This window comes from Salmo trutta, chromosome 3 (assembly GCF_901001165.1).
Source record: "Salmo trutta chromosome 3, fSalTru1.1, whole genome shotgun sequence".
Lineage (NCBI taxonomy): Eukaryota > Metazoa > Chordata > Actinopteri > Salmoniformes > Salmonidae > Salmo > Salmo trutta.
In genome coordinates, this window is record NC_042959.1 from 42,279,673 (window position 1) to 42,298,023 (window position 18,351).

Below are 18,351 nucleotides of genomic sequence, written 5' to 3' on the forward strand. Positions count from 1 at the left end.
ATTAAATTCACCCTAAAGGTGTATTGATATACCGAACCTGCAGTTTGTGAAAATCACTGCATTCAACCCTATGTAGATCAGTCAATTCTTAACATAAAGACTCTAAACTCAGGATTCTGTAAGAGCCTACCCCAATCAGGATATGTGTTCACTTTCAGCTTCCTGTGTCAACCGGAAGTGCCTTAAAATGGTGTCATAGGGGCTGTTAAAAAGGTCAGATCTTTCCAAAACTTCATACGTGTGATTAGGTAACCATCATGAACTGTAAATCAGTCATTTCTCCCATCAGATTTCCAAGAAAGCTCACACACACACAGCAAGGATGGAGTGACACAGTGTGGGGCTTAGAGACACACAGAGCCTGCAATAGTTACCTTTGTTCGAACTATCAAAGAACCGTCAGACCTAGAGCTCTGAAACTTTAGAAACCTAGAGCTCAAGTCGATAGTGCATGGTGAGTTATGTGGCTCTAGAAGGTTCTCAGACCAAGAAACAGCCTCGTACATTTGCAATAACATCAATTTATTTTGACATCACGAAAATGACGACATTTAAAAATGTCCCAGAGTCGCAAGACTATGTGCATTGAAACCGCCTCGGATCATAGAGACGGACCCTAAAGTTTCTGTCCGATAGCTCATTCAAGGACCCCGTAACAACGCCTGGAAAAAAGTGCATTTTCAGCACCAATTAAGGTCGCTGCTTTATTATGGTTTAAACAGAAGGTGCTGTGAATTTTTGGCCTGCTCTGAAATATGTGATAGTTGGCTTCTAAACGAGTTTGAAAAAGTGGGTGTGGTGTCAGTTTGTATCAGTTTGGTGTCAGAATGATATTGACTGATGGACGGTGACTTGCTGGCTGACTTTTGTCCATTTGCAATATGTTTAAACAGTGATAGACATCACCAAATTGACATTCTGAAATCAACACCAATGAGCAATGGAGAGGAACCTGAATCACTGCCAGGCCAGAATCACTGCCAGGCCATCCTGAGTTCATCGGGCCAGTCAGTTTTGCATTTCTGCAGTATTTTTTAGCATGTCAAATTCGTGATGGTAAATGCCCATTGAAACATATTGCAAATGGACAGCCGTGCGCCTGGTGATTGGAATGCGTTACCAGGAGCACATAAAAATATTTTTTAATGCCTTTAGGTGGGTGCAAGGGGTCTACGGTTGGGTAGGGAGCACCCCCACATGTGCTCAGCACATGGTTCACTTTCATATTGCATTTGGACATTTCTTATGGCATTTGGCAAAAAAAGGGAAAAAAATTACTTTTGACTTCGACGTTTGACTTCCTATGATATCATATTGCAAATGGACAAAACATCCTGATTTGGCACATTCAATGCTTTCATATTGCATTTGGACATTTCGTATTGCATTTGGCAATGGTTCACTGACTTTTGACTTCGACTTTTGACTTCCTATGAAAGCATAATGCAAATGGGCAAATTATATGCCTTATGGACAAGTAAAAAAAAATAAAACATTATGACAAAAGTATGTTCATACAGTTCTTATACATGTGTAATTGACAGAAAAATGGTCCAGAAATCACTTTTTTAAGGGGGTGATAATTATTTTATTTTTTTCAAATTTTCGAAATTTTACTCCTGGGTCTTGACTTGTGTTACATTTGCAATAAGAACATTTACGGTGGCGCGCACTCGCCATCTATTGGATTTTTGCTGTGTGACACTTGGCATTTGCAATCAGTTTTGAATGAAACGACGTCCATTTGAGTGGTATTGTACATCGTGTATATGTTTCGTATGGTGACAGTAAGATCCCATTCATTTTTGTCCATTTGAGCGGGGTGTTCCTTTACCTATATTATTCTAACATGCCAGAGACTGTTCACCTTGGAGACCTGATGTGGATATGGGTACGACGGAGGCCATCGCCCCTCCCGAACGGCGTTCGCCCATCTCTTAGGACCAACTGATCTATGTTCAACTGCTGTTCACATGGAACCCTTCTCCACTTCGGTCTTCAAAGTTCTCATTTGAATATTTGCTACTACCACCAAGATCTACACCCGCGGAGGCTTCACCCGGGACCGTGCCCTAGGCTTCCGTGCTCACTGCGGCGGCCCTCCTACTCGTTGCGGCGTAGCCCTCGAGGCTCCCGTGGCCGGCGAGGGCCGGGTATGGGCCCGACGCTCCAGTGCCATTCATTTTCAGGGCTAGTTGTTTCGGCAGGTGAGTTGTTACACACTCCTTAGCGGAGTGTGTAACTTCCATGGCCACAGACTTCCATGGCCACAGTCCTGCTGTCTGTATCGACCAACACCTTTTCTGGGGTCTGATGAGCGTCGGCATCGGGCGCCTTAACCCGGCATTAGGTTCATCCCGCAAGGCCAGTTCTGCTTACAAAAGTGGCCCACTAAGCGGCTCGCATTCCACGCCCGGCCGGCTCTTACCCATTTAAAGTTTGAAAATAGGTTAAGATCGTTTCAGCCCCAAGACATCTAATCAATCGCTTTACCAGATAAAACTGCGAAACTTCGAGTGCCAGCTATCCTGAGGGAAACTTCGGAGGGAACCAGCTACTAGATGGATCGATTAGTCTTTCGCCCCATACCCAGGTCGGAAGACCGATTTGCACGTCAGGACTGCTATGGACCTCCACCAGAGTTTCCTCTGGCTTTGCCCTGCCCAGGCATAGTTCACTATCTTTCAGGTCCTATCGCACGCGCTCACGCTTCACCTCCCTGACAGAGCGGGCGAGATGGGATTCCCACAGGGCCGGGGTCCCACCTCAGCCGGCACGCACCGACCCTCACTTTCATTGCGCCCTGGGGTGTGTTCAGAGAGAACCTTCTGACTTGCGGGTTAGACTCCTTGGTCCATGTTTCAAGACTGGTCGAGTGGATTGCCGACATCGCCGCTGACCCCTGGCACCAGTTTACGTGAGCCGATCCCCGCCCTAGTGACGCAACGTGGCCGGGTGCGCATGATGCAGCGGGTACTAAGTCATGATGCAGCGGGTACTAAGTCCTCGAGCCCGGGAAGCGGCGAGTACGGAGCAGGGGTGCTGTGAAGCACACGGCCAAAACCGGTAGCCACCTTTTGCCCCCAGCCCTTTTCCTCCGCTTAGTAGTATGCTTAAATTCAGGGGGTCTGATCTGAGGTCGTAGTCAAAGTGAATGGAATGTGGCTGGGCACCCGGGCTCACCTTTTCAATCCGGTTCAGGTCGGCGGTCAGAGCTCAGCGGCCCAAACCTAACCCCGAGCGTTACCCTGAGAACCGGTGGCGGCCTGCGACTGCCCCAGCCGCGGAAACCCAGGGGTTCCGGGGGATGGCAAAGCGACCCTCAGACAGCCATAGCCCCTGGAGGAACCTTGGGCCGCAAGGTGCGTTCGAAGTGTTGATGATTCACATTAGTTCTTGCAGCTAGCTGCGTTCTTCATCAACGCACGAGCCGAGTGATCCACCGCTAAGAGTTGTACTCTTTCATTTTTTTGTTTTGTGCAGAGACTAGTGGCTAGGCGGGGTTGGGGAGGTTGCCCTCCTTTCCCCTGCCTACCCTTCGCCAGAGAGAGGCCACAGTTCACAGAGCAAAAAGGTTTGAGGTTGAACGAAAAGCATCCGGGTGCTCCTCCGCCGCGGCGGGAGGGGAGACATTAAACCCCCGCCTGCACCAGGTGCAGAGTGGTTGGCTAGGTTCCCGGAGCTGTGCGAGGGTTCTGGGTGAGACACAAGTAGCTTAATGTTGGAGACCAAGGTGGGAAGACCTGCTTCAACGGCAACTCCCAATCCCCTTCGGATGCTGGTCGACGCACCTGCCCATGCGGCCGTGCCTAACGGGGAAAGGGGGGGTGGAGCCGGCCGGGCGCAACCCAGGTGACATGGAGATGCGGGGAACCAGGCTGGGGCCGAAGCCACCCTCCCGGCCAAGAACCCCGCGCCGAGGGATGGGAGAGGCGGGGGGCGTGAGCCCCCTACCCAACCCACAGCAGAGTTTTGTTTTTGGAGCACAGCCGGCGGCGGCAACCCATTAATGATCCTTCCGCAGGTTCACCTACGGAAACCTTGTTACAACTTTTACTTCCTCTAGATAGTCAAGTTTGATCGTCTTCTCGGCGCTCCGCCAGGGCCATGACCAACCTCCGCAGGGCCGATCAGAGGACCTCACTAAACCATCCAATCGTTAGTAGCGACGGGCGGTGTGTACAAAGGCCAGGGACTTAATCAACGCGAGCATATGATCCGCGCTTACTGGGAATTCCTCATTCATGGGAAATAATTGCATTCCCCAATCCCTATTATGAGTGGGGTTCAGCAGGTTACCCACGCCTCTCCACAAAGGGTAGACATAAGCTGATCCGCTCAGTGTGGCGCGCGTGTAGCCCCGGGCATCTAAGGACATCATAGACCTGTTATTGCTCAATCTCGTGTGGCTGAAAGCCACTTGTCCCTCTAAGAAGTTGGACGCCGACCGCTCGGGGCCGCATAACTAGTTAGCATGCCGGAGTCTTGTTCATTATCGGAATTAACCAGACAAATTAACCAGACAAAATAACCTAACCCTATGTGAGTGCTGTTCATTGACTACAGCTCAGCGTTCAACACCATAGTTCCCACGAAGCTCAACACTAAGCTAAGGACTCTGGGACTAAACACCTCCCTCTACAACTGGATCCTGGACTTCCAGACAGGCCGCCCTCAGGTGGTAAAAGTAGGCAGGAACACGCCTGCCACGCTGAGCCTTAACACTGGGGCCCCTCAGGGGTGTGTACTTTGTCTCTTCCTGTATTCCCTGTTCACCCACGACAGCGTGGCCAAACACGACTCCAACACCATCATTAAGTTTCCTGACGACACAACAGTGGTAGGCCTGATCACCGACAACGATGAGACGACCTATAAGGAGGTCAGAGAACTGGCAGTGTGGTGCCAGGACAACAACCTCTCCCTCAATGTGAGCAAGCCAAAGGAGCTGATCGTGGACTACAGGAGCCAAACAGGCCCCCATTAACATCGACTGGGCTGTAGTGGAGCGGGTGGAGAGTTTCAAGTTCCTTGGGGTCCACATCACCAACGAACTATCATGGTCCAAATATACCAAGATAGTCATGAAGAGGGCACGACAAAACCTTTTCCCCCTCAGGAGACTGAAAATATTTGGCATGGGTCCCCAGATCCTCAAAAGGTTCTACGGCTGCACCATCGAGAGCATCCTGACTGGTTGCATCACTGCCTGGTATGGCAACTGACCGTAAGGGTAGTGCGTACGGCCCAGTACATTACTGGGGCCAAGCTCCCTGTCATCCAGGACCTATGTAATAGGCGGTGTCAGAGGAAAGCCCATAAAATTGTCAGAGACTCCAGTCACCCTATAGACTGTTTTCTCTGCTACCGCACGGCAAGCGGTACCGGAGCGCCAAGTCTAGGACCAAAAGGCTCCTCAACAGCTTCTACCCCCAAGCCGTAAGACTGATTAACAAATCATAAAATCAGCACCAGACAATTTACATTGATTTCCCCCCCCCCCTTTGTACACTGCTGCTACTTCCTGTTTGTTTGTTACCTATGCACGGTCACTTCGCCCCCATCTACATGTACAGTTTACCTTAACTAGCCTGTACCCCTGCACACTAACTCGGTACCAGTGCCCCCTGTATATAGCCTCGTTATTCTTATTGTGTTACTTTTTATTATTACTTTTTATTTTAGTCTACTTGGTAAGTATTTTCTTCAACTGCACTGTTGGTTAAGTTGACATGGTAAAAAGTGGAATATACTAAAGTATCTAAAAGTAAACAGAATGTATGATGTCACAAAGCAACATCATGACTTCACATATATCACAAGAGAAGGAAGCTTTGATTGCCAGATACCAGCAATAACATTCTATAGTTCCAAATAATTCTAAACAGATTCCCTTCTACCTTAGCATACTCTCCACCTTCGGAGATAACAAGCTTTTAAATCCTTTGGTTGACTCTTGAAATACACAGCATTTAACTTAAAAAATGTCAGCGCGCAACTTGGAGTATGAGTCGACCGTGAGTCAAATCAAACTTTCTTTGTCACATGCGCCGAATTCAACAAGTGTAGACTTTACCGTGAAATGCTTACTTACAAGTCCTTAAAACTTCTTATGGCCTGGGGGCAGTATTTCGACATCTGGATGAGAAGCGTGCCCAAAGTAAACTGCCTGTTACTCAGGCCCAGAAGCTAGGATATGCATAGAATTGGTAGATTTGGATAGAAAACACTAAAGTTTACAAAACTGTTAAAATAATGTCTGTGAGTATAACAGCACTGATATGGCAGGCAAAAACCTGAGGAAAATCCATCCAGGAAGTGGGATTTTTTTTGATGTGGGTACTTTTCAATTGAATGCCTATAGAGTATCGAATGGGTTAGGACCCAGATTGCAGATCCTATGGCTTCCACTCGATGTCAACAGTCTTTAGACATTGTTTCAGACTTGTTTTCTGAAAAATGAAGAAGAATGAGACCCTTTTTGTCAGTGGACTGAGGAAGAATGTAGAGATGGTTTGCGCGCGTGACCGAGTGCGCACCCTTCGTTGTTTTTCCTTTCTATTGAATACGCTATTGTCCGGTTTAAATATTATCGATTATTTAGACAATTGACAACCTGAGGATTAATTATAAACATTGTTTGACATGTTTCGACAAACTTTACCGGTACTATTAGGATGTATTCGTCTGCATGTTTTGACCACCTTTGAGCCAGTGGATTACCAAACAAAACGCGGCAACAAAATAGAGTTTTTGGGATATAAAGAGGGACTTTATCGAACAAAACATTTATTGTGTAGCTGGGACTCTTGTGACTGCAACCATATGAATATCTTCAAAGGTAAGTGATTAATTTTATCACTATTTCTGACTTTTGTAATTCCAATACTTTGTTGTAAAATGTTTGTCTGCTTTTGTAAGCGGGGCATTGTCCTCAGATAATCGCATGGTATGCTTTCGCCTTTTTGAAATGTGACAAAGCGTCCGGATTAACAAGAAGTTAATCTTTAAGCCGATGTATAACACTTGTGTTTTTTGTGAATGTTTATTATGACTATTTCTGTATTTTGAATTTGGCGCTCTGCAATTTCACCGGATGTTGTCGAGGTGGGTCGCTAGCGAAACGCCTGCACCAGAGAGGTTAACCTGTTAGTGCCCCTATCTGCCTTGGCTCTCTTTTCCTGTCAGAGCACTCTACCTGAGCTGCCTAGTCTCCCTTGGCCTCCAATTTGACCAAACTGACCAAAATTAGCAAAAATTGTCTATGTGTGCTCGCACACTAATGAGCTGGGTGATTGATTAGCAATGCATATGGAGCTGTCTGACAATCTACTGACACAAATATTCAAAGCTAATCGGTAGCCTATGTCAGCTAGCTGCCTAGGCACATTTTTTTTGTATAACTCCAGGACTTTTGGAGTCAAGGAGTTGAGGAATCGACTCTATGGAGTCGACTCTCCACCACTATTCATTAGTGTGTGTGTACACATGCTTGAGTGTGCATATGTCTGTATGTGTGTGGGCACGTACGTACTGTATGCATGCTTGTTTAGATGTGTGTGTGTGTGTGTGTGTGTGTGCTTGCGTGAGAGATGATGATGTGCTTGCTCACTCTGGCAGGCTTTCCCCTTGTCGTCCTGGCAAAGCCCTAATGTGTGTTTCCCTGCTCTGAGCTGGAGTCTAGACTACACTGCCATGCATAATTCAGACGGTGCTCTCCCCCACCCTAAAACCGCCTAATCATTCTGTTTAAAGGTTGCATCAATACTATGCCAGAGATTATTAAGCCTTACACTGTGATGGCCAATGTGTGCTCAGTTCAAACCACACAAGTAGGAAGGGGGAAGACACTTTTCTTTCTTTTTTCTTTCGCTCTCTCGATATTTCTATATACAGTATGTATCGCCCTCCTACGCTTCTTTTTTTCTCCCCATTCATCTTCCCACTCTTTACCTGTCTTTTCCTGTCTTTCCCACTCATGCCTTTTTTATTTCTCAGTCTCACACTCCTGTAGTATTCTCACACTCACTTTTCTTTCTTGGGAATTGTGTGTGAAGAGACCACATTGGTCCATGACCTAGCTACAGTATAAAACAATCCCTTTTCTAACTATTCTAGCTAATTCCCAAGGCTAACACCACAATGTAGCTGGACAGCTCAGAACATATTCTCGTCTACCTCTCTTACTGTGAGGCGTTTGAGTTCATTTTAATGCCGCCACTTCAGTCTGTTATTATTTTTAATTGCTACTATTGATGGTACTCTGCTGTAAACAAAGTTAACTTCTGTTTGACGAAACAGACTAAATGGATGATCATCGTATGTGGGGGAACGTGGAAATGGAGCTGATAATCTGTCAATTCACTTCCAAAAAGGAAGAGTTTTTCTGTTTTATTTTCCACTGTAATGAACCCAGACTGTGCTGTGTTTTTCAGGAGCATATGGAAAAAGAGAGAAAACCCGGGCTCATTAAAAAAAAAAATGTCACCGCTGCCCCAGCTGGAGTCTGTCAGACTAGTCTTCTTCTAGGCCTGTTTAGCCAGCCGCTGGAACACTGAATGATTCCACACAGCCTCTCAGAGTTATCTCTCTCTCTCGCACACTCACTCACCCTGTCAACTTGTCAGCCTCTGCCACTGCTTTTGCCTTACCCAGGGAAGGTGGGACTGGACTGTCTTACATACTGTTAAATGCAGTAGTTTATAACCCCTACATCTATTCCCTCCCTGAAAAGTGGTCTTCTGAAATATGATTCATTATTCAGACTAAATTATGATTTACTCCCGATTTTGATTTAAAATAAAACTTATTGAAAAGTTGAAGTATTATATATTTTGATTTTATCAGGCTATTATTGATGGTTATACTTATGCACCTGATTACCTAATAGTGTGGCCTATTATGAACACTAGAGATATGGAGATGAATATCTTTATACAGAGCTGTTGCAGCAGGGAGGAGAACACAGTTTAAAATGCCAAAGACCACTCTGCACATAAGCAGAGCTATCTGTTTTATTTAAGCTATCCTAAGCTATCCTGAGAAGTGTGTGTTGATGGTTCTGCTCTGATGAGGATGGATGTCAGTGGATGGGCCTCAGCCCGGACTGTCAGCAGTTGGCTACGGCAGCTCAGTGACATTTGCTCCCAGAATGTGTTTTGATTGGCTGCGGTACAAGATTTCTGTGTGTGGTGTTGAGACCTGGGTTTCTCCTAATGTGGGAAATATAACAACAGATATGTCTTGATAAAAGAGGGGAGCACTTACTCATCTGCCTGCAGTCTTTTTTCTATCTTCAACTACTTCACCCATTGCTGTCAACTCATCTTTACTCATTACAAGAAGATAGCCCCCCTTTCCCTAGCTTTAGAACAAGATCAAATAAGCTCAGGCTCAATTTCAAATGTTTGTTTAGACTTAGTGCCTTGACATTGTGTCACACTTTTAACCTCTCTGTTGGCGCTGCTTCCCTGGATGTTGACCTTGCTTGGCCTTGTCAGAGCAGTGGTGTCTCGTGCAGACTGCTCTAGCCAGATGGTTTGGAGTCAGAGATAGATACACAGTGGTGTGGTAGACTTTTCTCTCTTACTGTGTCTGATCTCTTTTTGGAACTAGGAGGTTTTATGTTGGATATTGCACATTAGTGCATTGAGACCATTCAAGCACATTTCCACATACAGAACCAACATTACAGGGTAGAAGCACACTGAAATAGACTTTCTGTATGTGGCAGAGACCCTTCAGCCAAGAACAGATCAGAGCAATAACAGTGTTACCGCAATTACCTCGCTAATGTGATCATTAGAACACTTCCCCCACTCATCAGGCCAAGGAAATGTGGCCTTATTTGTCAGGGTATGATATGTGGCAGCAATATCAACGTGAAAGTCAGTGTTTGGTCACAGGGCATTGACTAGGCCTTAACCCCATGACAAACAGTCTGTTTTTGGTGTCTGTAGGGACTGGCCACCTAGTCATTGATAGTGTCACGAGTCATAACCAATGAAACAAATGCCTAGGTGTATTTTGTCAGGTCTGCCTAAGCTCTGTGACTCACTTCTGATTATTTCTGTGTTTCTGCAGATCCAGTGAGGTGCTAGGATTGACCAGTGACGGCCTAAGAGGAACAAGAGAAGACCCAGAGGTTTCTACTTAGCAGTGTCAGAACGGTCCAGCAGTATGCCAAGCCAAAACCTCGTCTAGCTCCCAGTCCACAGTGAAGACCTGTCACAATGGCTCAGGCCGGATGGGAACAGGCTTACTCCGTGATAAGAGAGGATCTATGTTTACCTACATCCTCTATGCTGCTCTGGGGCACTATTTAATTATGTCTTATTTGATCCTCTTGAATGACTTTTGGCCTGCTCATAAAAAGGTACTCCATTAGATGTTCCCTCGTCCCAGGCATCTCTGCAGCACTGCGGCTAGCCTCATGAGGCTGTGTGGCACACTGCTCCCAGAGGCATTCCCTGTGTGTCTGTAAGGCCTCCTCCCCACTCTATGGAGGCGGAGCCCAGCCATCCTGCTGATGGTGAGCGATCCGGAAGGCAACAGCAGCCTCTGTCTGCTGGGGCCGCTGAGTCCCCCACAGGGTCCCGTCCACAGCAGCCGCCATCCAACCCCCGCCCCGTCCACGGTGGCCTGGGACGCCTCCACCACCGCAAGCCCAAGCGTAGCGACCTGCTCCTCAGGCTTCAGCATCAGCACAAGACCCAAGCAGCAGCATGGCAGCACTCAACAGACACCTCAGGTCCTTCAGGAGGCAGCATCCCCTCCACCTCATCCCTACAATCCTCCTCTACCCAAGGCCATAACACTCATGGGGTCCAGTCCCAGCCCAATCAGGAAGCCCCAGAGGGCAGCCCATCTAAAAGAGGTGAGAGGAAGCTCCAGAAACCGGGGAGGTATGTGTGCACTTACTGCGGCCGTCCATGTGCCAAACCCAGCGTTCTCCAGAAACACATCCGCTCTCACACAGGGGAGAGGCCTTACCCCTGCGTCCCCTGTGGCTTCTCCTTCAAGACCAAGAGTAACCTGTACAAGCACCGCAAGTCCCACGCCCACCGAATCAAGGCAGGCCTGGCGTCCAGCCGGGACGAGCTGAGCCTGAGCGGACCTGCGATGAGCGCCCCGGGAGAGGATCCCGAGGAGCCTACAGAGGGGGAGAGTACAGACTCTGAGGAGGAGTCGGGTCAGTACAGGAAGGAGAAGTTGGGCAAGCAGAAGAGTAGCAGCAGTTTGGCACTGTTAGGGCAAGAGGAGGGCCAGAGGTCTGACAACTCCCAGGCCGTGAAGCAGAGACTGGCCATGAGGCTGAGTGAGAGGAAGCGTGGCCCCATGGCCTCCCCAGAAGACCCTCCCTCTTCCTCCACCTCCTCTTCACTGGGCCCCAGCAGTAAAGGCAGCCAAGAGTCAGGCTACTTCTCCCTTTCGAGGAGCACTGAGATGAGCCGAGCTGACTCCCAGGTGAGCCCTCCCACCGCCAAAACCTATGCCGAGATCATTCTGGGCAAGTATGGACGGCTTGGAGGGCAGCAGCGCGGTCCCCATCAGCAGCACGCCCACTCTTCTTCACCAGGGATGGAGGAGAAGAGTAGCATGCCCTTCAGCGTGCCCAAGACGCAGGTCATCGAGCACATCACCAAACTCATCACCATCAACGAGGCAGTGGTGGACACCAGCGAGATTGACAGCGTCAAGCCCAGGCGCTCCTTGCTCTCCAGGAAGAGTAGTCTGGAGTTACCCAAGTTCTCCTGCCCCAAAGACCCCTATATGTTTGAGCCTAAGGGAGAAAGCCCAGGCCCCAGTATGGCAGGCCAATCATTCTTTCCCCATGTCCAAGACGTGGACCCATCGGGGGTCCAGGAGTCTTCCTCTTCAGTGCCTCTGCTGAGAAGCCACTCCACGCCCACCTCAGCAGGCCCGGGAAACCACTCCACCACCTCTCCCTGGGGCTTCTGTCGTCTGAGCCACTCCTTTGATGAGCAGCAGGCTGTGGTGGCCGAGATGAGGGTGGGCAGGCAGCACCATTTGCTGAGGCGCCAGCCCGCCATCGAGGTGCCCCTCGGGGCTGAACTCAGCCTGGAGGAGGCTGGCCCCTCCTACGCAGCAACAGAAAGCAGCCTAACCAGGAAGCAGCAACAGCAGCAACGCAAAGGTCCAAGGCTCTATGAGTGCAAGGCCTGCGGAGTCCGCTGTAAACAAAGGGAGAGTTACGAGGCCCACAGGGGTCTTTGCACAGGCCAGCCAATAAAGGAGCTGGAGAGAGGAGAGGTGGATGGGGCGTGCCGGGATGACCGTCCCCAGATGATGCACTATAAATTCCGGGCACTGGCCATGGCAGTGAGGAAGAGGAGGAAAGAGGAGAGTCTGGAGGAGGATCCTCCCAGCCCCGAGCCTACAGCTGTTGTGACCTGCAGCCCCGCAACCACCACTGCAGTGCCAAGCCTGGTGGAGCAGAGTGAGGCCTTCTCAGGTGCTCTCTCACAGACTGAGCAGCAGCAGCAAGACAGGAAGGGTATCTCTGTCATCCAGCACACCAGCTCCTTCGAGAAGCAGGAAAGTATATCCATGGAGAGCCAGGAGTCTATAGAGCTCAGAGAGAGCCAGTCAACACTGCAAAAACAGCCGCAGCCAAAATCATCGCCCTCCATGTCCCGCCTGGTCCGCCAGCACAATATCCAAGTGCCAGAGATCCTAGTGACGGTGGAACCTGACGCTGATATGGTGCCAGTGTCGCCCACGGCGACGACATCCTTGTCCAAGGAGCCAGAGAGTGTGGTAGAGGAGTTCCAGTGGCCTCAGCGCAGCCAGAGTATGGCTCAGCTCCCCGCCGAGAAGCTGCCACCAAAGAAGAAGCGTCTCCGTCTAGCCGAGGCTGCTGCCCAGTCTTCCGGGGAGTCCAGCTTTGAGTCGGTATCGCTGGGGGCCCGGAGCCCCAGCCAGGAGAGCAACATTTCCCGCTCGCCCAGCCGATCTGCCTCCTTTGAAGACATGGGGGGAAAACCTGCTGAGCCTTCCCCCTGGGGCTCCAGCAGCACCCAGGGCTCCCACATGCTAACCGTGCCCTCGGGCCTCCACCAACAATACCAACCCCAAAGAGAGATGCGGCGCTCAGCCTCGGAGCAGGCCCCTGCCAGCCAACAGCATACGGACGAGGTTGTGGAGACAAGGAGCAAATCCTTTGACTACGGGTCCCTATCCCCGCAGCGGTCTGCATCAGCCTGGAGGGAAAGGAGGAAGTGCCTACTTGTGAAGCACGCCACCCTGGGCGAGCCAGACCACGAGGAAGGGGCCATGGCCAGCCACTCGGGCCGACCAGGGAGCCCCAAGCCAGGCCCGTCCTACACCAGCCACCCTGCCCTCCACCCAGCTGAAGCCAGCACCTCGAGGCTCAGCCCGGAGGCCATAGGGAAGACCGTACAGCTGTTCCACCAGCCCCGGATACCCCCATTCCCCATGCAACCAACTGGGCATGATCGGTTCCCTCTTGGCCAGATAGCCCAGCTCCACCCGGTCACCACTGCCATCTCAGATGTCCTCTCCACCCACATCATCCACAGAGCCTTCTTACACACACACCCTTCTCCTCCAACCATACAAGTCCACCCAGGGCAGCTTCACATGGCAGAATGCTTAGGCCTGCCCCTCCATCCTTTCTCAGCTCTGCTCTCCCTGCAGTACCCCACCGGGGCTGACGAGAATGTGTACTTCCCCGTTTCCCCTGGGCTCACCATCCAAGTCCCCACACAGCCCCCCATACCCCCCACTGTGGTTCTCCCTTCCCCATCTCCTCAGTCCTTAGTCCCCCTACCTTGCCTCCATCCCCCGCCTGTCATCGCAACGTGCCTGGCGCAGCTGATGCCAGTCGTGTCACTGGTGGTGCCAGTGCGCCTCCAGACCCACATGACCACCTATGCCAGTGCCCTGTACACCACCCTATCTCAGATCTTGGCGTCAGCCCGCTCCCAGGAGCCCATCTGCTGCATGGCCATGGTTATCATGGGCCAGCTGGAGCAGGACAAGCTGCAGAGGTCCTATCTAAAGATCCCCACCCCGGACTTCAAGAGCTACCTGCCCCTGTCTCTGCCCCTGGAGCTGGGCTCTGTGTCCAGGGAGGGCTGCGGGCCACTGGGGGCTGTAGGGAGCAAACGCATGCTCTCCCCTGCAGCCAGTCTGGAGCTTAGCACAGAGGCCCAGCGTCAGCAGAAACGAGTGAAGGAGGAAGAGGTGGAGGAAGAGAAGGTGGGAGAGGAAGAGGAAAATAAGGGTACTGGGAGAAAACTGGAAGCAGGGGAAGATGAAGAGAAAGAGCCGAAAAGGGCACAGATAGGATTAGTTACTGTGAAAGTCGAGGAGGAAGAGAAGGTACGGGACCCAGAGGGGCACAGGGAAGAGGGGGAGATGCAAGGGAAGGCTGAACCTAAGAAAGAAAAGGGGAGGGAGGAGAATGAGGGCCAGGGAGTGAGTGCTTCCTTTGTACCCCAGAGTCCAGAGCGAGCCAAAGCCCCCTCGTATACCAGCCTCCACACAACCACCTCAGTCAGCTGGTGCTACTTGAACTACGTGAAGCCCAACCCGTCTGCCCAGAGGGAGTCACAAACCTCCGTTTACACCTCCTGGAGCGTCAGCGTGCACAACCCCAACCTGCCAGGCCTGTCCACCAAGCTGGCCCTGTCCCTGCTGAGCTCCAAGCAGAAGCACAGCTTGGAGACCTACACCATGGCCACAGCTCTAACCCCTGCGACAGGCAAGGTGGTCTCTGCCAGCAGCAGAAAGACCTACATTTCAGAGGTAAATATAACAGCAATTTTCAATATCTAGGAAAACACAGCATGGGCCAATTAGACCAAAACTACCAAAACCACTGATTTAGTTTTAGTTATGAATTATATAGTATAATGCATACCCCACAATTCCACAGCTGGAAATTACCAGACACTATGCTGTTAGATTATATACTACAACCAATACATTAAATCTTTGACATTAATTGTTGTTCCAATGTACTGTCATTGCCAACCAAGATGTCAGGGTGCGTTGGTGAATTTGCCTGTGTCTGTCTTTGAGTGTAGGTACATGCTATCCCACCCAGCACCCCTGTCGAAGTGAAGGAGCCACCACAGCAGCCTGAGAAGGAGGAGAAGGGGAAGAGAGAAGTGCAAGGGCCCTCCACCTCCAAACAGAGCGAACCTCTCCGCGTCCAAATCTTCGAGGGCGGGTAAGAGAAAGAGGACACAGGAGTACTGCATACCTCTCTGATCAGCTAATACTAGTGGATTTGTTCGATGAGCAGATAGATTTTTCTGCAAAATTCATCATGCAGATATTCAACGTTACTGACAGATAAAGGCGAAGGCAGTAGAGATGTAACAATACAGTAGATGTGAGTCATTGTATTCAGATACGGTAGCCGTACCAGGCAGCACAGGGCTGCCACCAAATGCAGAGTCTCAAAATATAAATGCCACATTTATGAAGGGAAAAAAGGCAGTAACAGTGGAGAATGTTTTACACTTCAGTCTCCCAGAATAACAGAGAAACAGTTGAGCTAGCCTCCAGGGACTTCATTTATACCGACAGCAGAGCCTTACCCATTCACAGCTGGTAGAAAATGTAGACCTGAATGTGTTGAATGGGGTTGGTATTTGTGCGGTGCAGCAGACAGGCAGAAGGCATCCCTCCAGATTTGTTTTGAGATTCTCATTTGTCTGTATACCTTCCTCTCAATGACACGAGAGCAACTGAAGTTTAGCTGCTGTACTGTACATACATATGTAGGAAAGAAGTCACTGTAAGTCTCTTGAGTAAAGGCAATATTTGGGTGTGAGGATTGAACAAGGCTAATTGCTGCGAGTTGTGTGTGTCAGTCTTCCCACTGCAGTATCTGCTCTCACTGTTGCCTCTGATCGCAGCTCACAAAGCTGCCTTTCCTGTGGCAGCTGCTGCAGTCTAGCCAACAGATAGTGATCTGCCAAGAGCACAGTAAAAGACAGTGTGATAGAGATGGAATTGAAAGGGAAAGAGGGGAAATGGTGGAGAGAGGGAAAAATAGAAGGAAGCGTTGAACATTTTTTGTTTCCTTATGACAGACAAGGACGTGTGCGAAAGAGATGGAGACAGAAATACAAACAGATAGGTGTTGATAGAAAGATATGTGATAGAGAAGTTTTTACAATGAATGACAGATGGACAACATAAGTGTATGTGGGTGGGGGGGTGATTAAGCTTACACAATGCTGTTTGTTGTCTAATTATTGACACTATTTTAGGATATTAATAATGATTTCTCATAAAATTGTTACTTATACATTGATTTATTATAACATTTGTGAAGAATGATAATTCCAGCTAAAATAATATGCAGGAGTAGAGCTTTCCATAAATCACCATCTAATTTAGACAGCTTGCTTTGTCATACTTTGTCATACTAAAATTATAATTCTATATAGTTGGTTCTGAACACATCTACATTAATGTGGATGCTACCATGATTACGGATAATCATGAATAACGATGAGTGATAAAGTTAGAGGCATACAATAAAGATCATACCCCCCCAAAAAATACTAACCTCCCTGGTTATTGGTAAAGGTGAGAGGCTAGCATGTTTTCTGGGGCATGATCACAGTTTTCCACTAATGGAATATAAAAGGAATGAATCTGTTAAATATAATGAAAATAAGTTATTGTGTTTAATACATACAGCTATTATAAATCAGGGTTCCCCTGGGGGGGGGGGGGGGGGAGAATATGAAAGACTGTAAAAACACAAGGAAGTCAGCTCCAGGTGATTTTCATTTTGGTAATCTGTTCCCAAGTATTCCCACGCATAATGGATGGGTAGACTGTTTGGCTGGATTTAGGACCGTGTGGACACCACAAAGCGGACAAACAGGCTTTGTGAAGGCCAAGCTTCTGGAAGGCTGGCTGGACCAGCAAGGGAGAGTTGAACATAGTGGTTTATTTTATTTATTTATTTTATTTCACCTTTATTTAACCAGGTAGGCAAGTTGAGAACAAGTTTTCATTTACAACTGCAACCTGGCCAAGATAAAGCAAAGCAGTGTGACACAGACAACAACACAGTTACACATGGAGTAAACAAACAAGCCAATAACACAATAAACACGTCTATGATACAGTAGAAAAAAGAAAGTCTATATACAGTGTGTGCAAAAGGCATGAGGAGGTAGGCAATAAATAGGCCATAGGCGCAAATAATTACAATTTAGCAGATTAACACTGGAGTGATAAATGAGCATATGAAGATGTGCATGTAGAGATACTGGTGTGCAAAAAGACCAGAAAAGTAAATAAAATAAAAACAGTAAGGGGATGAGGTAGGTAGATAGGGTGGGCAATGTACAGATGGGCTATGTACAGCTGCAGCGATAGCTGATGTTTAAAGTTGGTGAGGGAAATAAGTCTCCAACTTCAGCGATTTTTGCAGTTCGTTCCAGTCACTGGCAGCAGAGAACTAGAATGAAAGGTGACCAAATAAGGTGTTGGCTTTGGGGATGATCAGTGAGATATACCTGCTGGGACGTGTGCTACGGGTGAGTGTTGTTATCGTGACTGGTGAACTGAGATAAGGCAGAGCTTTACCAAGCATAGTCTTATAGATGACCTGGAGCCAGTGGGTCTGGCGACGAATATGTAGTGAGGGCCAGCCGACTAGAGCATACAGGTCGCAGTGGTGGGTGGTATAAGGTGATTTGGTAACAAAACGGATGGCACTGTGATAGACTGCATCCAGTTTGCTGAGTAGAGTATTGGAAGCTATTTTGTAGATGACATCGCTAAAGTCGAGGATCGGTAGGATAGTCAGTTTTACTAGGGTAAGTTTGGCAGCGTGAGTGAAGGAGGCTTTGTTGCGAAATAGAAAGCCGATTCTAGATTTGATTTTGGATTGGAGAAGTTTAATATGAGTCTGGAAGGAGAGTTTACGGTCTAGCCAGACACCTAGGTAATTGTAGTGGTCCACATAATCTAGGTCCAGGGTGGTGATGCTAGTCGGGCGGGCGGGTGCGGGCAGCGAACGGTTGAAAAGCATGCATTTGGTTTTACTAGTGTTTAAGAGCAGTTGGAGGTGGCCTCCAACTGCTCTTAAACACTAGTAAAACCAAATGCAAGGAGTGTTGTATGGCATTGAAGCTCGTTTGGAGGTTAGTTAGCACAGTGTCCAAGGAAGGGCCAGAAGTATACAGAATGGTGTCGTCTGCATAGAGGTGGATCAGGGAATCGTCCGCAGCAAGAGCAACATCATTGATATATACAGAGAAAAGAGTCAGCCCGAGAATTGAACCCTGTGGTACCCCCATAGAGACTACCAGAGGTTGGGACAACATG

General features: G+C 48.8%; 1 protein-coding gene and 1 pseudogene across 6 annotated transcripts in view; one reads left to right on the forward strand and one right to left on the reverse strand.

The window, feature by feature from the left end:
* The window catches only part of LOC115175344 (transcription factor HIVEP3), a 92,373-nt gene that overhangs the window by 59,685 nt on the left and 14,337 nt on the right, over positions 1-18,351 (forward strand). For all 6 annotated transcript variants that reach the window (XM_029734574.1, XM_029734559.1, XM_029734591.1 and 3 more), the window contains 2 exons: positions 10,084-14,793; positions 15,075-15,220. In XM_029734574.1, coding sequence (XP_029590434.1) covers positions 10,501-14,793; positions 15,075-15,220 — 4,439 coding nt within the window. In that variant the 5' untranslated portion in view covers positions 10,084-10,500. The remainder of the gene's footprint in view (positions 1-10,083; positions 14,794-15,074; positions 15,221-18,351) is intronic.
* LOC115189638 (uncharacterized) lies at positions 3,317-3,454 on the reverse strand (annotated as a pseudogene).